We start from the raw sequence: 22,162 nt of genomic DNA, 5'->3' as shown, positions 1-22,162 counted from the left end.
TCCCACTCCACCCCCATAAAATGTCTCTGGTATATAGCTGTTCATTATTATTATTATTTTCTCGCCTGGCCCCTTATATTCCCGCTATGAGTGAAACCATCTGGTATTTCTCCTTTTTTTCTGGCTTATTTCACTAAGCATGACCTTTTCCAGCTCCATCCATGTTGTTGCAAAAGGCATGTGTTTATTTTTGGACAACCTCAAACTTTTAAAAATAGTTCTTTATAAAAAAAAATAGTTCTTTATATATTTGTTTCAAAAATAACAAATACATTGTTGTGTAAAAGTTGACCTACACAACGCACTGGTCATTCAGCTTCAATTTTATTTAACTGCGCTTTCTCCCTGGGCTGGCACAGCTCCCAGCACCAACTTGCTGACTCCTTATTGGGAGAACCGCGCCGGGCCCAGCGTGGGTGGCTGGGAACCCGCTCACCCCGCCCAACCCGGCGACTCGCGGCCCCGCCCCTCGGCGCGCAGGCTCCGGGAGCCAGGGCGCATGCGCGGGTCTCTCCGACTGGCGCGAGCCGCCGCCGCGGCTGTCCCTTCCCCCGCTCGAACCAGCGCGCGTCTAGAACCCGTCGCCGCCGCTGCCGCGGCCGCCGCGGTCGGTTGTCGTCATGAGTTCTCCGTGGGATGAGCTGACCCTTGCCTTTTCTCGCACGTCTATGTTCCCCTTTTTTGACATCGCCCACTACCTGGTGTCGGTGATGGCGCTGAAGCATCAACCAGGTGAGTGCGGGGCGCCGCGGACTGACCCCCTCAACCCCCCCTTAGCATGGTCTGAGCCGGGCGAGCCGCCGACGTGACTCTGGCTCAGACTCCTGGGGTGAGCTGGCGGTGCCCCAGCAGCTGGCTGTCCCGTCCCTACGGTACAGATGGGGAAACTGAGGCCAGGAAGGGGCGGCCCCTTTTTGAAGCCCGGGCGCGGTCCTGGACGACTCCCACTTTCTGGGGAGAGCTCTGAACTGGCACCGGCGCGCGGCGGGGGGACGCTGGGTCCCTTAGTCGCGTGGAGGCTGGAGGGGCTGCGTGCTGCTTTCCACTGGGTAGTAGCGTAAACGCCTCCCAAGCCTCGGGCTGGCTCACTGGTGCCCCCCTGGACGCAGAGTTCTGCCACCTTGCTCAGCTGTTAGAGTGAAGCGGGTGGAGTCGGTCCCGCGGCAGTCACTGGACAGTGTCACTCTGTAGCATGGGACGGTAGCCTGTCCATGGCATCTTGAGTTTGTCTGAGAAAACCCTCGGGGAGCGATGTTTGTGGTTTCCTGCCTTTACCGATTAGTGTGTTGCTTTACTTTTGAGATTTTTCTCAAACCCTTTTGTTGAGACTTTTCTACCTGCCTTTTGGTTTCATTAACCTGCTTTCTTTGACATGAGGTATTTTCGTTGCTTGCACCAAGGCCAAGCTGCCTTTGATCTGCTTTGTTCTGCAGTGTTGAGTGAGGACTTGAGGCGAATGCTGTACCTCTCTTTTAAACCTTTGGACCTCAGAAAATATTTCGTATTTCCACTGAAGCTTGTGCTCCTTCTAAATCCTTGTTTGGTAGAAATTTGGACCTGCGAAGGGGAATATTACTGTGTCAATTTAGGACAGATCATCTGCATCAGATATGGCTTCCTTGATTGAAAAGAAGTACTTTTTAAAATTATGCTATATTTAGTATCTGATACTTTCTCGTATAGGCTAAATCAGAGGTTCTCAAATTGTGGCCCAGGAACCCCTGGGGTTCCTGACACTTCCAGCTCAAAATTATTTTAATAATAATATGCTGATGTTATTTGCCTTTTCCACACCTTTTCTCATAATTGTACAGTGGAATTTGCAAGAGGTTACATGACCTCTAACCTGTAATGTTGAATGCAGAAGCAGATAGGAAAATTCACTGTTTATTATTTGAAGCCACACATTAAAGATATTTGTGAAAATATAAAATGTCACTCTTTACCTTTTGCTTTTGAAAGTATTTTTATAAAGAATACATCATTTATGTTAAAATTTGGTGCATTATTTTCAAATAGCAGTTTCTCACTTCTCATATGCTAAGTGTCAATACACATAATTCCATAAAAATTTTTTGGGGCCTTTGAGAAAAATTTTAAAGCATATGCATGTAACTACCACTACAATCAAAATATAGAGCAGTTTCACCCCTCAGTGCTTCCCCCTCCCAGTTTCACCTCCCAGATTCCCTCTTTTTTTTTTTTTTGGGCAGCCTTCCCCCAGTGTCTGGCAAGCTTTCTTCTGTTTACTAAATCTTAGGTGTATACTAGGGTTCTGAAAACTAAAAAAAATTGACAACCACTCAGTTGATTGAATGCTAATTTTTTTTTTTTACTGTATTAGATGTGGTGTAATAAATATTTTATATTCCAGGGTCAGTACTTGTGAAACTTGTAAAACAGAAAATAGTGATAAAATCTAGAGAAAAAGGTGTATCTGTTTACACTGTTACCAGAAGTGTTAGCCTTTCTGTCCCCTCCACCGTATTGACTATAATCAGTTTTAAATATCTTGTCTTTCTATCTGAATCTGTGAAACGCAAAACAGTGGGTAACGGAAGACTACTGGAGTAGTGATAGCTGGTACATATATTAGAGTAATCCAAAAATATTTAGTAAATGTTTTCCATTATCTTATCCAGGACCTTTTCTTTGTATAGATCCCTGTGTTGTAGCGAATGCCACTTTTCTTCGCCCCATGATACTGTACGTTCAGGTTTCTACCTGTTGGTAAAGGAGTTTTGCTAATTTATAGTTTTTTAGAAGTGTTCATTTCAATTACATATGAACATTTGTTAGACCAATTTCCTTTTAATTAAAAACCTCTAACTAAAATTATTTTCTTTCCCTGCCTAAAGTTATGTTATTTTCATTCCCCCTCACCATCCTTTCTCAGATTTGTTGATAGTGGTATTTTTTTGACTTTTACTGTGAATAGCTTTGGGTTGTCTCTCTGTTCCCTATTTTAGCATCAATTTTTGTCCTACTTTTACAAATTCTACTTGTTTCAGTTTGTTATTACTTTTGTAATTTTTCCTTAGATAATCACAAACATATGGAAAGATTGTCAGAATAAGTCAAAAAACTCCTATAAACTTTAGCCAAAGTTCTCAAAGTGTGGCCCAGGAACCCCTAGGGTTCCTGACACTTCCAGCTCAAAATTATTTTCATAATAATATGCTTTATTTGCCCTGCTTTATTTTCCACTTCTATTGTGATCTAATGGATACATTTCTATATATTTAAAACATGCAGTGTTATGATGTGTGTGTGTAATGGAATAAAGATCAGAATGAAATTAACTAGAGCATTCACCACTGCACATGTAACCTTTTTTGTTGTTGATATGACAACACTTAGCAAATACCAATATGCAATACTGTAGTCACTGCTCTACATTTAATACTCAGAATTTATTCACCTTATAAGTGAAAATTTGTATATGAGTATTTTCTCTCTGGATGTTTTCATTTATGGACATCATGTTTCCAGAACCACTTGAATATAAGTGAGGTATTTTGTCTAATTATTTCAGATTCTTGAGTGTATTAATTTTAAGAACCATGGTACAGTTGTCAAAATCAGGAAGTTTAACGTTAGCTAAGCCACAATTTACATTTAGATTTCATCAGTTATCTAAAAACATAAACATTCTCTCCCATGCCATTATGTATTCTAGCATATGCATTTCATTAAGTTTTTGGTGCCTTTGATGACATTTAATTTGCAACATTTCATTAATATTTGTTGTGTTCCTTGACATTGTATAACCCAGGGTTATTTTGTTTTGTTTTATCCCCCCCCCCCCCAGTAACATTCAGTTTAGGTATGTCTGATTTGATTAATTCAGTTGATAAATTTTTGGTAAAAATATCGCAGACATGAAGCTGCATTTTTAGTGCATATAGCAATTCCTGTGATACTTGTTTAAGGTGAAGTTTGCAATTTCTCCACTCTGCAAGTATACTTTTCCTTTATAATTAATATGTAACTTGTTAGTAGACATTTTGAAATGATGTAATTCTTTCCCTTATCATCCTTTCACCTCTTGGTTTATTTTGTTATTGTTTTTAACTTGTCTTCTTGAAAGCTTAGTTTATTTTTTTTTCACTTTGTTATCTTCTGAAGTACTGAAGGGTATACTTTTTTGAGGTATCATTTTGACATATTGAGTGGGAGTATGTATAGTAGAGTTAGGAATGAAAGAAGACAGTAGCTAATAAGCTACTACTAGAAAACTAGCAATAGGGCCTCACAGGGTTTTTTTTTTTTTTAATGTTTATAGAGGCAAGGTTGGTTCCCACACTGTATATTTTAGGGATCTAGGCTCACATACAGCAGATGTTTGTTATCACACAGGTCTCCTACCCCCAAAACACCAGTCACCCTCCTCTATCCACTGTGCACCCTATTCCCTTTTGCCCCCACTTTGTAACCTTACTTCTGTAGGCAGATTTCAGGAGTTTGTTTTGGTTCCTTTGCTTTATTTCATTCTGTTCCATACATGAGTGAAGTAATGAGATATTTGTCTTTTTTCTTCTGAGTCCACTTAGCATTATCTCCTCCAGTTCTAGCCATGTTGTTGCATATGGCAGGATTTTACCATTTTTTAATAGATGATTAATTTGCCACTGTGTGTGTGTATATCAATACTACATCTTAATTCACTGATCTGTCCTTGTACACTTAGGTAATTTCCATAGCTTGGCTATTGTAATAGTGCTGCGGTGAAGGTAGGGGTGCTTATCTCCCTTCAATTTAGTGCGTTTGTATTCTTTGGTAGGTACCTAAGAGAGGGGTTGCTGGATCAGGTGGTAGATCTATTTATAATGTTTTGAGAAACCTGAACGGAGTATTTTAAAGGTGCTCCAAATTACTCATGTATTAAAATTAACTCAGTCTTGCCTTAAAGACTAAAAGATTAGGTTTATGATAATCACACTTGTCACATCTATGATTAATGTTAAGTTCTTGATAAGTAAGAGGTGTTTTTCTGTAGTGTCACTAGTATCTTGGGACTTTTTTAATATACTACTTTCTCAGACCACATTTTTACTTTACCATTTTAGGAGCAACAGCTGTGGCGTGGAGGAATCCTTTATCAAGCTGGTTTACTGCTATGCTCCACTGCTTTGGTGGAGGAATATTATCCTGTGTACTGCTTGCAGAACCTCCATTGAGGTTTCTTGCAAGCAACACTAATATATTATTGGCATCTTCAATCTGGTAAGCTGTTGTTATGTTGAACTATGTAACACACACAAAAAATGTTGCATACAATGTTTTGTAAGTTACTACTAAATGGAATTTTTTTCATTAAAAAAAGAGTTTAGATTAATTTACATGCAAGGAAAGGAACCTATGTAATCCAGAGGTTTTAAGTGCAAAGTATGTCTCCTTACTCTTCTCCCTTCGCTCCTCAGAGGCAAAGATTGTCACCCTTGTCTTATATATCTTTGGTAGAAAAATTTCAAATATGAAAGAGTATCAAATATTTGTGTACCTAATCCCCCTGCAACCTACACACCAGGATAAAATCAAGAATGTGTTTTTTTTTTTTTTAAGATTTATTTATTTGTGCATACAGAACTGGAGTACAGGCCAGAGGCTCAGGGGCAGTGAGAGGCCTCACCAGAGACAGAGTGGGGAGCAGAACAGGCAGATCAACGAATACACTGCTGAGGGGAGCAGCCGGTGGGTCAGGAGAGGTCTGCCACGCCATGTGGTCACCTCCAGGGCAGGCAGGAATTGAACTCATGCGGAAGCAGCTTCAGGTTCTCAGCACTGTGCTTCAACCTGCTGCGCCACCAGGGAGGGCCTCAAGAATGTATTTTAACTACACAAATATGTCCAGATTATTTTTTCATACTTAGTAATGTTCCTTGTTATAGTCTTTGTTGGATTTTTTAGAGCCTATGAGATGTAACATTAATTGATATTGAATTTAATTTTGAAGTGAAGAAAAATAATGTAGAAGTTGCTTTGGATTTTTGTAATTCAAAATTCAATTATCTCTAAAAGGATTGATATATCAAGTTAAAAAAATAATGATACAAATCAGAAAGCTACATCTACAACAAAGCTATACTTTGAGTAAACGCCTTATGAATTAAATATAGAGCTGTTAGGAATACTTGAAGTTCATTGTAATTATAACTTGTCATAAAGGGGAATATTATAAATAACAGTTGCAATTGGAGAAAGTAATATGGTAGTATATAACAGTGGAAATAGGAGGAGTAGACTAATAAATTTCATAGCTAATACTTATTGAATAATGATTATATGTCATTTAAACTCTTTATATTCACTTTTATATTTAACCTGAAAAGACCCGCGTGGTAGCTATGAGAAAATCAGGGCATTGAGGAACTTTGCTAACATTTTCATATTTGGTAAATGATTAATCTAGAATCAAAATTAGAGGTTTGACTTTAGAGCCTTGATGGTTAACAGGCATTATCTCTCAGTTTAAGAATAATGGCTAGACCAGAAAGGGAAGAAAGAAGGGAACAGAGAACTTAGTCAAAGAAATAATAAAGGAAGACTTCCAAACCTGGAGAAGGAACTAAATATACACATCCATGAAGTTAAAAGAACATTGGTTACCTAAATTTAATGAGACTTACAGCAGGACTCATGGTGGTGATACTCGCAAGAGTTCAAGACAAAGAAAGAATATTGAGGGCCCTCCCTGGTGGTGCAGTGGGTTAAAGTGCAGCATATGAAGCTATTCTTAGCCACTGCAGCATGAGTTTGATCCCTGACCAGGTTGCTGACCCACATGGCGCAGCAGACCTCTACTGACTGGCCTGCTGCTCCCCTCAGCAGTGTATTTCACTAGATCTGCCTGTTTTGCTCCCCACTCTGTCTCTGTTGAGCCCTCTCACCCCTTTGCCTCCCACAACTCTGGCCTGTACCCCAGTTCTTGTATGCATAAATCTTCAAAAAAGAAAGAAAGAATATTGAAACTGGCCAGGGTGAAGAAGCAAATAGCCTATAAAGATAGGCCTATCTAGCTTACACCTGACTTCTCTAAAGAGACATTACAGGCAAGGAGAAATGGAATGATATATCCAAAATATTCAAAGATAAGAATTGCTAGCCAATAATACGGTATCCTGCAAGACTCTTGTTCACATTTGAGGTAGAAATAAAGGTCTTCTCAAACAAGGCTGAGTTTTCAAGGATTATGTTTATAATCCATCCATCCAAGATATGTTGAAAGGAATTCTTACATCTAAATTTAAAACTGAACAAGGAAGTATGTAGAACTAGAAAACTAAGGATAAAATGGCAATAGCAGATACTCATAGAAATAACTACTGTAAATATAAATGGTCTAAACTCACCCATCAAAAGGGACAGAGTGATTGGTTGTATTGGAAAACAAAGTACAACTTTCTGCTGTCTTTAGGAACTATATCTGAGCTCCAAAGATAAACATAGGCTCAAAGTAAAGGATTGAAAAAAATATCCCTCAAGTAAATGGGACCCAAGAATGGTAGGGACAGCCTCACTTAGATAAAACAGATTTCCAGCTAAAAAGGTAATGAGACGGGATGTACACTATATAATGATTAAGGGAATACTCCACCAGGAAAATGCACACTCATCGGTGTGTATTCTCCAAACAAAGCAACAAAAATCAATTGCTTCATTAGGAACATCAGGGAGTGACTATACTGCTGCATCATAAATAGTGCTGTAAGTCAATGTCCCATCAATAAAAAAATAATTAAAAAAGAAATAGAGCTTTGCCATTTAGCTAAGAAATGCCTACTCTGTGTCCCATACCATACACAACCACCTTCCTGTTTTAAGTAATCATTACAGTAACACCATGATCCTGACTTTTAAGATAATCACCTTTCTTGCTTATTTGTATAATTTTGTTATTCAAATATTCATCCAAAGACACTATAGATTAGTCATAACCATTATAAAATCTGAAGTCTCTTTTAAAAGAGTCTCTTATTTTATAGATTCCCTTCCCTTCCATTCCTTTATTTCCCCTTCAAATTTTTCTTGATGGACCTGAGCCATGAGACTTTTCCATAATCTGGAGTTTGTTGATTGCATACCATTGTATATGGTATGGATCATTATTTACCTCTGTTGTCTGTGTTTCTTGAAAATTGGCATATTGGCTCAGAATATACTGGGATTTAGCATGATCTTCTGTTTATTGACTACACTAATTAGTTAGGAATTTAGGAATTGTGCAGTGGTCACAGTCAATGTCTTTTACTTTGTATTAGTTGTAATACTATTACAGATACTTTCAACTAACCATCCATTATTTGATTATTCATTTACACAGTTCATAGAGGAATTGGTTCTCTGCCATACTCCAGAGGTGACTAGGTTTTTTGTTTTTTTTTTTAAAGATTTATTTATTCATACAGAACTGGGGTACAGGCCAGAGGCTCAGGGGCGGTGAGAGGCTTCACCAGAGACAGAGCGGGGAACAGAACAGGCAGATTGACAAAGTACACTGCTGAGGGGAGCAGCGGGCGGGTCAGGAGAGGTCTGCCACGCCATGTGGTCACCTCTGGGGCAGGTGGGAATCGAACTCATGCGAAGGTGGCTTTAGCTTCTCAGTGCTGTGCTTTTACCCTCTGCGCCACCAGGGAGGGCCCAGGTGATTAGGTTTTTAAACAATAATTAAGTCAGTGATTTTAGTTTATTTCATTTAATTGTTTAAATTTGTATCTTTTATATCATTGTGTATGCCTCATAAAATTCCACACCCAGTTTACCCCTGAGCCATCATAGTCCTTTGTGCTCTTTCTCTCCTGTCTTCATCCCTTTCCTCCCCCGCCCTCAAAGAATGCCTCTTATTTATGGTTGCCTGCTAGTTTTGTTGTATTATTATTATTGTTGTTGTTATATTTTTTCCTTGACATCTTATTTGTCTCCTCCTCTATATTGCTCCTATAAGTGAAACCATTTGATATTTTTCTTTTTCCTTGTGACTTATTTCACTGAGCATGACTCATCCTAGCTCTGTCCATGTTGCTGTGAGTGGAATGAGTTTATCTTTTTTGATTGCTGAATAGTGTTCTTGAAGCTCAGATTGTGCCATCTTTTGCTGGTGGCAGCATCTTCAGATTGACTTTTGAGACTTTGATGAGTTTCCTTGTTACTTTTTCTTGCTGCTCATATTATACTTTTCTGAAATCACTCTACTCTAAGACACTGATTTCTTTTAGTGAGAAATGGTATTTCAAGACAACAATCTGAGCACTAGAGATATTCATTATTATGGGATTGATTTTTGTTTCTAGGCATTTCATTGGACAGAGGCATTTTCTGTAGGGAAAGTCAGACTAAAATAACTCCTGAATTCATATTGATATTTCTAACACAAAAATTAAGATTAGAGAGCTTTTAACATTTCTCAGTTATATCTGTAGCTCCTTCCACTTTAAGAATTTTTTTTTTTTAAGATTTATTTATTTGTGCATACAGAACTGGGGTACAGGCCAGAGGCTCACGGGTGGTGAGAGGCTTCACCAGAGACAGAGTGGGGAGCAGAACAGGCAGATCAACTGCTGAGGGCAGCAGCGGGCGGGTCAGGAGAGGTCTGCCTCGCCATGTGGTCACCTCTAGGGCAGGCGGGGATCGAATTCATACGGAAGTGGCTTTAGCTTCTTAGTGCTGTGCCTTAACCCACTGCCACCAGGGAGGGCCCAAAAATTTGGTTTTTAACAACACAAGGCAATATTACTCATTAATTTTGTTCTGTATCATACATACAGTATATAATAGTTCTGGAGTAACAGTGCTATGCAATTACTAACATGATTTTTAAAAACATTTTTTGGCTTATGTACTTTTCATTTTCTTTCCATTTTAAAAATAGACTTAGTAACCTATAAAATCATGGTTAAAGATATTACATACTATACTATTCTGTCCTTAGTCCTTCTTCAGTCCTTGTTTTACAACAAGCTGTATATTTAGAGCTTATCAACGGTCCTTTTAAATGTTTCTCTGCAGTTACTTTGTTTAAAGCTTTTTCTGTGGCAGTCAATATGAAGTAGTTCCTTAATTCTTACATGTTGTTAAGTTTTTATCCTTTGTTCTTGAAAGCAGTATTTAGTGGGCATAAAGTCATTGGATTGCATTATCATTGAGCATTTTAAATGTGATACTCCATTTTCTTGTGTCATAATACCTTGGTGTTTTGCTTGCAGCTTTAGTACTTTATCAGTGTTTATAATCCACTGTACTAATATTTTCTTCTGCTGATGAGCACTTAACTGGTTTAGTTGTTTTGGGGGTTTTATAGGATAACAACGCTTGCGGCCACTGACTGGATATTTAATGTGTTCCCAGATACTTGCGTTTAGTATATTACCTTTATTATTTCATTTAAACTTAACAAGAACCCTGTGAGGTAGGTGCTACTTTATTTTCATTTAACAGATGATGTTCTAAGACAAGAAGGGTTAAGTTATTTGACGAGGACATGCCAAACATCGGGTAGTTGGGGCCAGGATTCAGACCTGGTCTAGCTGGTCCACTAGTCCATATTTTTACAGAATGTTGTTTTGGACTCTGGAAATACAAACATTTTTTAGTCCTCACAGACATATTTTAAATATTTTAAAATATGGTCCTTATTAAAGATAGATAGAGTTTATGTTGCTAGTTGTTTTTTTTTTTTTTTAAGAATTTATTTACTTATGCATCCAGAACTGGGGTACAGGCCAGAGGTGTGGTGGGTGAGAAGATTCACCAGAGAGAGAGTGGGGAGCAGAACAGGCAGATCAACGAAGTACACTGCTGAGGGGAGCAGTGGGCGCGACAGGAGAGTTCTGCTGCTCATTGTGGATCACCTCAGGGACCAGGGATCGAACTGGCACTGAAGCAACTGCAGCTGCAGTTAGCTTGCAGTGCTGTATTGTAACTTGTTGGCGCCACAAGGGAGGGCCTATTTTGCTAGTGTTTTAAAAAAGATTTTAATGCTGGAGAACGAATTTGTTATTTTTGTCTCATTTGATTTTGAGAGCTAACGTGATGTTTGGCGTGTACTTGAAATTCTAGCAAGCTAAACCAAAGGATTTAGTAAATGCACTTAATAGGAAAGGTCATCTTTAGGACAGGTACTCATAGTGCTCACGTCTGGAGACTAGCACCATCTACTGGCAAAGGAAAGAAGAATGGTGTGTTAATGTACTACAGTGTTTAGAAGACCATATACATTTTCTTTTTCATAACTCTTTGGGGGAAATAAGTATTTTGTCCCTCTCAACTTACCTTTTTTGTACCCCAGTTTGTCTTTCTTTATTTTTCTAAGTATCAGTTATTATGTATTACACATTTGCATAGCTGAGGCTACATTTTTATAAGATTTTTAAAAAGGTGTAACTTCATAGGTATGTAATTTTACACTTGTCTTTTTCAAAGCATATATAGTTATTTGTTAGAGTTATAAGAGCAATAATAAAGATGTCATAATGCATTAGAATGAAGTGTAATTAATTTATCATTCTAACTGGGCTTAGTTAATACTGTCTTTGGTAGTGAGAGGAATGGAACTAATAGAGTGAAAACAACTCTCTGTTTCTATACTTATCTCTTGGTATTAAGCTAAGTCCTACTTTTATCTTTTCTCTTTAAAAATGTTTTTTTTTATTGATGTAAAATGTCATTGTAATATTAGGTAAGTTTCAGGTGTGCATCATTGTAAATCAAACCTGTATATAGTTTTAAGTTGACCACTAAAAGTTCAGTTTTACCTTTCACCATACAGTTGTCCCTTTGACCTGATTTACTCGCCTGATTTAGCTTTCGTTTGTTAGTAGCCTAGCATCTTGTCTGTATGCTATTTTAACTAACTGTATTTATTAATACTGTTTGTTGTCATTTTTTCCTTTCTCCACTAACCTAACCTGTGTGACTTAACAACTGCATCAAACAGTTACCTTCTCAAACCAGTTTTTGTCCAATAAGTTCTATTTCTTTTTTTTCAATATGCTTTCTATAGGCATTTTACAAGGTAAAGCTTCCTTAATGTGATAATTTTAGTTAAAGGGAAATTATAGTTTCTATAGAAGGTGGGACATGATGATTGCTTAATGAGTACTGGTTGAGTAGCTAACTAAAGGAATTTTATAAAGCTTAATTATAGGCAGGAATGGTTGTTTCAGTAGCCACCAGCCTGTCTGATATGTTTACTTGTAAGTCTACTAAGTACAGTAACTAATTGTTCTTTTGCCCTGTGGCTGTCTTAACATTAAAAATGAGAACAGTTTTCTGCTCAATAAATTAACTTGTTATAGTACTATTTTAGAAATATCTGATTAAATAGAATATTTATAAAAATAGTATAATTACAAGTTTTAGATCATAAATCAGCGTTACATAGTGGAACATAAAGGTCTGAGATTGCACTTGTATTAGTATAGGTTTTTTCAGTCACGTTAAACACAGTTTTGCTATAGAAAATGAAAATGGTTTCATTTGTATTCTTTTTGTTTTGTTTTGTTTTGAGTAATTTACTTTTGAGCTTAACTCCTTTTAAAGTGAAATCAAATCCTCTTTCCTTTATCAAATCTACAACAGTTATCAAAATAATTTTATCTAAGAATGTGTTTTAAATTAGTTTATTGGAGCTTAACTCTTTGACCCAATTACCCAGCCAACTTCCTGGGAATTGTTTTATGTTTAAAAAGAGAAGTATATAGAAGTTTTAAAACTTATTTATGTGAATATGTGAAAATTTTAAGTCATGTCATTTTAAAATGCATTTTGCTTCTGAACTCATAATTTTTCTTTCTTTCTTTTTTTTTACTTAGCAACTGATTCTTTTGATTTGTGTATCTTGTATTTTGCTCCTGGAAATAAATTATTTATTTTAGTACTAGTTCTCATAATACCAAATTTTAGGTGATGGGGATAGTAAGATGTGCAATTTCTGTCATCTAAGCATTAAGTCTTTTATATATATTATGAAGAAAAGTATATAAAAAGCTGTGTTGAAGTATAGGGACCAGTTGTTTTAGTTACACAGAGCCATCATCAATACTTAAGCTAACCTGAGAATATTAAATAAAACAAAGCATGCAAAATCAGTACATATGGTATATTTGGTGGGATCCCGAAGGTTAGGAAGGAATCAGTAATTAGAGATGAAGAAGAAAGGGTATTTCAGATCGAACAAACTGTTGAACCTACTATTGGATTTCTGAAGCATTATTTTGGCAAATATATTCATCGTCCATACTTTTGGTAATACTTTTGGTAATCCTGACTTTATGAATTCTGAATTGCAGTTAGATGGACAACTTTTAGAAGAGTCCTAACATTTATTTTGTTCATTTCATATCACTCCATTAGAAGGAGGATGTATTCTGCTGTTAGTACAAAATCATCTGCCAGAGAGTATTTGAGGAATGGAGAGGAGAAAAAAGTAGTATGGCATTCCAGTGAACACTATTACTGAGATCAAGCTGTTCGAGCAGATGCTTAGAACAAAGGAAACTTCAAAACATAATTCACCAAAGGAACAGTGAATTATTCTTTAACCAATATCATAATTTAACTGGTTAAAACTTAAGTTTCATCAGCTACATTGAAGATTATAATTTAGATTCTTTCAACTATATGAAAATGCATTTCTAATTAATTCTGTTTCCATGAGAATTAGTGAAGATATTAGTGGGATTGAAATGCAATCCTTGCTTTATTATAACATTAACAGACAACCATGAACTAGAGACATCTGCAGAGAGGGGAGAGGAGGAGAGTCAACACAGAGGTAGGGAGAGCACAAGGAGCTATAGTGATAGTGCATGGGTGAGCTGGTGGTAGGAACTTCATGGGGACTATACCCAAGATGAAAAAGCTCACATTGTACAAAAATGAAAAATAATGTTAAAAAAATATATGTGTAATAATAAAAATTAAAAAAAAAAAGAAAAATGCAACCCTTGCATAGCTACTAAGAGTTCTCTCCGAATTCCTTTTCCAGAAGACAGAGACGTTCACTAGAAAAGTCCTTGTCCCAGAGTGATTATACAGATTCTTTATTTTGTTAGTAGATTCACCACTTAGCTTCTGGAACAGTATGGACACAAATTTGGAAAGCAGTAAATAATTCTTGCATGCATAGAGTACTCAGCAGTCCAACTAAGGTGAAATTTCCCTCTGATCATGACATTTTGGCAGATTATTTTGTGTGCTTCACACGATCTTAAAAATTGACTGTCCAATCTGTGTGGTTTTCTTAAAGTTAAATTTCGCTTTAACATGGGTAACTATTTGTTGTGTTTTCTAAATTGTTATTGGATTTTTATGTCTGTTACTCTGATTTCATTTATATATTAAAATATTTAAATTTTAATTTCAGGTATATTACGTTTTTTTGCCCATGTGACCTAGTTTCCCAGGCCTATTCTTTCCTACCTGTTCAACTGCTGGCTGCAGGAATGAAGGAAGTGACCAGAACTTGGAAAATAGTAGGTGGAGTCACACATGCTAATAGCTATTACAAAAATGGCTGGATAGTCATGATAGCTGTTGGATGGGCCCGAGGTAATATTAACAATATGTATTCATAAATATTCTGTAATTGGTGTACTGCAGCTATCAAACAATTTTCTATATTAATGATGAATACATTACTTAATAATAGCCTTTTTGGAAGAAGAAACCTTGTTTCTGTTGGCTAATCAAGTTATTTAAGAATTACATGTTTTACCACTATTAGTCATCAACTGTTATATATATATATGTATATATATATATATATAATAATATAAAATTTTTATAATTAGTTTTGACAGCAGCCAAGGGATTCAAGTTAAGGTATAGTGTCACAATAAATAAAACAAGTTTATATTAGGAAATTTGTGTGCATGTCAATAACAAGTTTACATTAAAATCTTGTGATACACTTTTTCTTGGGGGGTCTGTGAGTGTTTTCATCCTGAATAGCCAGAAATAGTAAATATCAATGATAATAGGTTCATGTTCATTTGCATCACTTACTTTGTTACTGAGTTTGTTTATATACAGATTGAACAAGCTTCTCTAATCTCTTGTTATAGTGCACACAAAACTAATACCAGGCAAGGAAATGATAAAGCAGGGGATTGTATTTTTCAGATCTGAAACAAACCACTAGGCACAATTCTGTGCCGAGGCCCCAGTTTTAATGTTATTTAGTGTACTATCAGTGTGTCATCACCAGTTGGCTAGAGGGAAGTATCACAGTTGCCTCAGTACCATAAAATACACAGGCAACTTTTTCCTTCCTTCTAAGGAATGTATTTTCCACTCCCTCTTGGTGATAGAATTATGAAACAGAATATATTTGTTTCAGATATATTGTCTAGAAAATTTGGCTAAATATTCTTGTTTTATTATTTTACTTGTAGGTGCAGGTGGTAGTATCATCACGAATTTTGAGCGCTTGGTAAAAGGAGGTTGGAAACCAGAAGCTGATGAATGGCTAAAGATGTCCTAGTGAGTTGGTATAAATTATACTGACTTTTTATTCTTAGATCTTACCAAATTTTGTTCAAAGAGAATTTTGGGGACACTAAATGTAGATGGAATACAGCTGACCTAATAAATGGTAAGGATATAGGGATAGGACAGGAAACTTGTTTTTCAAAAAGTTTGCTCTTTGTAATTTTAGAAATAAATATTGATACTCCCTCTCAAAAAATTAAACCCAACAAATAGTTCTGAATTGTTATAGAATTTGGGATGAATGGTATCTACAGAGAGAGAACCACATAGGCGCTGACTTCTGTGAATGGAAAGGAATCAGTTGCAGGCTCTTGGCATGTTCATGGATGACTGCTGTATTTCAAATTATGTATAGTTCTGGTAATAGAATGCTAAGCTATGGAAACAAAGTAATACATTATTGGAAAGGTCAGCTTAGTTGCTTTAAAAATGAGAGCTGAACTTAGTTGTATATAAAATAAGAAAAAGATTAGGGGAAATAATCTTTTCTCTTGTTACCCAATTCAAAGTACCTGTTGCATCCGTTTGAAGAATTTAAATACAACCTCATCTTTGTAATTAATTTTATTGACTTTACTGAATTTAGACTTTCTCCAATGTCCTTTCCCAGTATATTGTTTACAAAGTCCTTGTTTCTTAGTTTGATGGATCTAAATTTATGTTCTAAGAGAATATATTCCAAAAAAGGCTGCTCATAGTAAGGTACTATGGTCCAGAAACTAAGGGATCAGAAAAAAACAGTAAACCTTAAGACCAACCTAATTCTGTTTGTTTTTTTCATCTGATCCTTTTAGGGTGTCACTTTATTATACATTTTATATATTTTACATGCATATAATTAATTAATTAATTGAGAGAATACCTTAGGGAGTTTACAAATGGGGCTATGCAGTCAAAAGCTTAGCGACTCCTATGCCAAAACATGAATGCTGTCCAGTTACGTTGCTAAGCAAGACCTAAACCTTTATTGCCAAACAGCTCCTATTTTCAGTTCTTAACATGCAGTAATTAAATAACTTACTTTTCATAAGGCCCTTAGATGGCCTTTTAAATTTATCATTTTGCATTGTAGCATTCTAAAGGTTTATCATTTATTTAGTTTTAAGCATAGCAAGCTCAGACAATGATCTGTTGTTGAGATAGGCTTTAAATATCTGGTAAATATGTCATATAAAAGTAATGTTTTTGATAGCTTAGTGTCTTATTATAGACTTTTAGTTATCAGCAATAACTTATTGAGATATTATGTGAATATTTTGTGGTAGTGTTAGCTCAGTAATATACTAGAGCTGGGTCCTACTGTTTTAAGGGTAATTGGATGTATCTCTTTTCCACTCCATGTAGGAGCTTGAAATGTCATGATGGGGGTACATTAGACCCTTAAACAATGACAAGTTAGGGGTGCTTACTGACCCCCTCTACCTAGTCAAAAATCAGTGTATAATTTTACTCCTGAGAAACAACTAAGTAACTTAATGTTGACCAGAGTCTTATTGATAACATTAACACATACTGTGTATGTTATTACATACTGTATTCTTACACTAAAGTAAGCCAGAGAAAAGAAAATATTGTTAACAAATCTTAAAGAAAATACGCTTACAGTACTGTGCTGTGTTTACTGAAGCTAAGTGGACATCATCTGTTTATAAGAAAATCCCTGTATAAGAGGAACTCTGAAATCCAGACTGTGTTGTTCAAGGGTCAGTATATTTATACCATGAAAATGAGAAAGTGCTACAAATCAGGGCTTTCTTGTCTTTTCCCACCTCATTCAATTATGCTGTGAAGCAAGGTGTTTACTTTTATATATTTAGAATTTCTGAAACTATATAGAGCTCATTTTGACTATTGGTAATTTACTAACAATATTTTGTGGCATATTCTTCTGGGTATACAGAGAGATGTCTATTATTTACTGACTTAAAATGTGCTTTCTTTTTAGTCCTGCCAAGATAACCTTGCTGGGGTCAATTATCTTCACATTCCAGCAGACCAAACATCTGTCAGTAGCAAAGCATAATCTTATGTTCTTTTATACTGTGTTTCTTGTGGCCACAAAGGTAAGCGCTCAAAGAAGCTATAACACAACAATGATACTAATTCATATAACCAGAATTTTGCATACTAGGCATGTTAACATGAACATTTATATATTTTTAAAAAGATTATTTATTTATGCATACAGAACTGGGGTACAGGCCAGAGGTGCAGGGGCCATGAGAGGCTTCACCAGAGATAGAGTGGGGAGCAGAACAGGCTGACTGAAGTGTACAGTGCTGAGGGGATCAGCGCGTGGGTCAGGAGAGATCTGCCGCATCATGTAGTCACCTCTGGGGCCAGTGATTGAACTCACACTGAAGTGGCTGCGGCTCTTAGTCTGCACTTTAACCCATTGCACCACCAGGGAGGGCCTAACAGGATTCTTAAAAGGAAAAGAGTATATATTATATAAATACAGCTCTTGTAAAGAACCAAGTCGCTATTGGGATCATTTATTTTTGCTACAGTATTCTCTCAGTAGGGGTCATCTGTACTCTCTCAGTAGGGGTCATCTGTGGCTATCGTTCAAGTTCTTTAAGTATCCAAGGCAGAGTCCACTATTCCTAACCCTCAAATTTTGAGCTGTATATATGTTTTGGTGATATTTCGTATAAATGGAATCATACATTGTGTGGCTTTCTGACTGGTTTTCTTTTTCAGCGTCTTTTGACCTCATGTTGTAGTATTTATCTGTACTTCAGTCCTTTTTATTGTCAAATAATATGCTACGGTATACATATAGCACATGATGGATATTCATGTTGTTTTACTTTTTGGGTAATATGAGTAATGAACTATGCATTCACGTACAGTGTATGTGTGCATGTGCATGTGCGTGTGTGGATATGTTTCTTTTTTCTTGACTCTCTCATATAGGATTAGAATTTCTAGAACACACACTGTCATTCTATGTTTAACTTTTTCCAGAGTGGCTTTATTATCTTATGTTCTGTACACGCAATATATGAGAGTTCTAATTTTACCACATCATCGCCAATATTTGTCTTTTTTATTAGAGCCATCTTTGTTGCTGTGAAATGGCACCTCATTGTGAATTTGTTTTAGTTTTCCCTGATGACTAATGACATTGGGCAGTTTTCATGTGCTTTGTTTGCTATTTGTATAGCTCCTCTTGAAAATATCTCTTCAGAAAATTTGCCTGTTTTTAATTATATCATTTGTCTTTTTAATGTTGATTTATAAATTCTTTATGTATTCTGGACACTAAACCTTTATTAAATATCTGATTTGTGAATGGCTTCTCCTATTTTATGTGTTATCATTTCATTTTCTTGATAGTATCTTTGGGAGCATAAAATTTTGAACTTTTGATAAAGTCCATTTTATCTGTTTTCTCCACTGTAAATACTTTTGGTGTCATCTCTTAAGAAACCATTGCCAAACCCAAGGTAAAAAAGATTCCCTTCTGTTTTCTTTGAAGAGTTTTATGCTCTTATTCTTACTTAGCTCTGTGATCTATTAATATTTTGAGTTAATTTTTTGTGGTATGAGGAATGATCTAACTTCATTCTTTTATATAAGGATATCTAGTTGTCCCTTTTTTTTATTAATTGAAAAGGTTGTTCTTTTACTCATTATGAACTGAGTTGGCATCTGCTATAAAATCACTTGACTGTAAACGTGAGGGCTTATTTGTAGATTCATACTCCATTCTTCTTATATCTACTTTTATGCTAGTATCAGAGTGTTAATTACTATAGGTTTGTAGTTTGATTTGAAATCAAGAGAAATGTGAGCCTCTAAGTTTGTTCTTCTTTCTAAGGATTATTTGATCATTGGGTTATTGAATGCCCATCTGAGTTTTAGCTTTAATTTAACAATTCTTACAAAACGACCAGCCACACTTTCATAGGAATTGCCTTGAATCTACCAGTCAGTATTATTATCATCTTAGCAATATTAACTCTTTCAATCCTTTTGATATAGGTGTCTTTTCATTCATTTAGATCTTTTTAAAGTTCTTTCCAACTATGTTTCACTCTTTACATCTTGGAATTCTTTTGCTATATTTATTTCTCTTTTATTGTTTTTGGTTCAATAGTAATGGAATTTTAAAAATTCATTTCTAGGCTGTACATTGCAAATATATTGTATAATCTATTTCCAGTTGTGTTTGACTGGCAGGAGGTTGTGCTTCAGGTTTATTTTTTTTTCATAGAAATATGGAGTTTCTGTATTATATGCTGAGAAGACTGTCCTTTCCTTCATTGGTTTACCTTGACACTGTTGCTCAAAATCAGTTGTCTATTTCTGTACTATATTCTGTTTCATTGATTTGTATGTGTATCATTAGCCAATACCAAGCTATATGATAACTATTATCAATAGTAAGTCTTCAAATCAAGATTTCTTTGACTCTTCTAAGTCTTTTACATTTCCATATAAATATTATGACTGGGGTATCATTTTCTTCCCAAAAATGACTTTTGGGACTGTGATTACAAATGTATTGTAATCATAGATTCATTTAGGAAAAAAGTACTTTAAACATACTTAGTCTACCATGGCCCTCCCTGGTGGTGCATTGGGTTAGGACACAGCACTGCAAGCTAGCCATGCAGCCGCTACAGTGCAAGTTCAATGCCCACCATGTGACCCACATAGTGCGACAGACCTCTCCTGACCTGCCTGCTGCTCCCCTTAGCAGTGTACTTCGTTGATCTGCCTGTTCTGCCTCAACTCTGTCTCTGGTGAAGCCTCTCACTGTCCCCACACCTCTGGGTTGTACTCCAGTTCTGTATGAGTATAAATAAATAAATCTTTAAAAAAAAACAACTTAGTCTACTAATCCATGAAATATGATATCTCTTTCCACTTACTAGGACTTAAATTTTTCACAGTCATATTTTGTGAGTTTCCTTATTTTACATATATCTTTGTGAAATTTATTTTTTTAAAGATATATTTAATTTATTTATGCATACAAGAACATAGAGAACAGACTGGTCATTGCCAAGAAGGGTGTAGGTGGGTAAATTGTAAAAGGACGTCAAAAGGTAAAAGTTTCCAGTTATAAAATAAGTCATGGGGAAGAAATGTGCAGTTAGTGACTGTAGTTAGTAATATTCCATTGCATATTTGAAAGTTGCTATGGAGTAGATCCCAAAAATTCTCACTATAGGGAAAAAGTAATTTTTGACTACATGGTAATGTTAATTAGACTTACTGTAGTGATCATTTTGAGTATACACAAATACTGAATCATTCTCTTGTACATGTGTAACTAATGTAATATTAAATATCATTTGTATCAATAAAAATTCACTTTAACTCTTTTTATTTACTTTCTTAGTTTTGAGAAGCAGAAAACACATATATTTAAATTAAAAATTGAACTTTTCCTGCAGATATCCATGATGGTTACCAAGAGTTCTACTACATTTTTTGCTCCTTTTGAGGATGCTCTGAGTCGGATGCTGTTTGGCAGGCAGCAACAGTTTACATCATGTGAAAAGAAAAGTGAAACTAAATCGTCTTTCAATGGTACTGGTTCATCAACTTCAAAAGCTGTAGCCGATTCCTCAGATAAGGTTAAAAAGAAACACACTAAGAAGAATGAGTAAATTTATTTGATGAACTCAGGATGGCATTTTTTTTTCTACCTGTCAGATTGTGATAATTATTTCTATGTAAATGATGTGAAATAAAGATTATCTATAAGGAATGGAGATGACAAAAAGAAAGAACTTCTTTCTGTTTCAGGGACTATCCCTTCTGGATTGTAATTTGAATGTTAGGAGGTATCATGTGAAATTGTTTCTTTAACTTATATATAAAAGATTCTATTGTGATTATTTTTATAGTTTTATATTGATAAAATATATCTAGAGGCTGGATATTTTTAATGTTTCAGAAACTATTGTCATTGCAAAATTACAAAAATTAAAGGCTTTTTGTTTTACTTAGGTATTTTCATATTTTTAAATTTAAATCTATTTAAAATTTAGTTTTGGTCAGGAAAATTACACTTTTATGTATCATTACCGTTATTATTCCTCAACATGGAAAAGAATACTTGTTTAATTTAGAGCTTTGGGGAGAATAAACTTTACCTAAATCACTTTATATTATGAATGACAAGAAACTACTAGTGTATATATTTCAGATATGAACATTGTATTTTTTTGCCCATATTAAGTGGAAATATTTATAATTTAATTTTTTTCTAGCACTGTTTTTCTGTGAGAACAGAGACTCACAGATTGATTTTAGGTCTATTTCATGCCCTTGTTTATACAGTTTTTTTTTTTTTTTTTCAAAGAAAGCCAGAGGTGTCATTTTTACTAAATTGCTAAGCCCTTCATATGTGTTGTTAAAACTAGCTTTCTTTGAGGAGCTTTTCCCCCCTCATGCCTTAAAACACATTTGTTTTTAACTGTACAAAAAATTATTCTTCTTGATATTTCATATATTCTTAACTCTTTCTGATCCTAGTTGATGTGAGTACTTCAATGGTAGTGTCATAATGATTGATTAAACAATGCATTATTTCATTTAAAAAATACCTCTTTATGTCTCCTTTCTAATGGTACTTTCTAATTTTCTAGTTGAATATGTCATACTAGTTTGCATATGTTTATGTTATATTTTAACCTGTATGTACATATAG

The 22,162-nt window shown here is 35.5% G+C and overlaps 1 protein-coding gene across 2 annotated transcripts; it reads left to right on the top strand.

The window, feature by feature from the left end:
• Positions 1-529: 529 nt before the first annotated feature.
• TMEM38B (transmembrane protein 38B) lies at positions 530-21,376 on the top strand. 2 transcript variants are annotated; one of them, XM_012721285.1, is made up of 7 exons: positions 551-732; positions 5,070-5,226; positions 11,999-12,010; positions 14,363-14,547; positions 15,393-15,480; positions 17,435-17,552; positions 20,901-21,376. In XM_012721285.1, the coding sequence occupies exons 1-7, from the start codon at positions 621-623 to the stop codon at positions 21,114-21,116; spliced, it is 888 nt and encodes a 295-aa protein (XP_012576739.1). In that variant the 5' UTR covers positions 551-620; the 3' UTR covers positions 21,117-21,376. The 2 variants fall into 2 exon arrangements, with proteins under 2 accessions (XP_004677513.1, XP_012576739.1); XM_004677456.1 differs by lacking the exon at positions 11,999-12,010 and having other exon boundaries at positions 530-732; positions 20,901-21,133.
• The last annotated feature ends 786 nt before the right edge of the window (positions 21,377-22,162 follow it).

This window comes from Condylura cristata, unplaced genomic scaffold (assembly GCF_000260355.1).
Source record: "Condylura cristata isolate star-nosed mole 26May11 unplaced genomic scaffold, ConCri1.0 scaffold00006, whole genome shotgun sequence".
NCBI classification, from domain to species: domain Eukaryota; kingdom Metazoa; phylum Chordata; class Mammalia; order Eulipotyphla; family Talpidae; genus Condylura; species Condylura cristata.
Note: the sequence above shows the minus strand (reverse complement) of the source record. Positions and strands in the feature narration are given on the sequence as shown.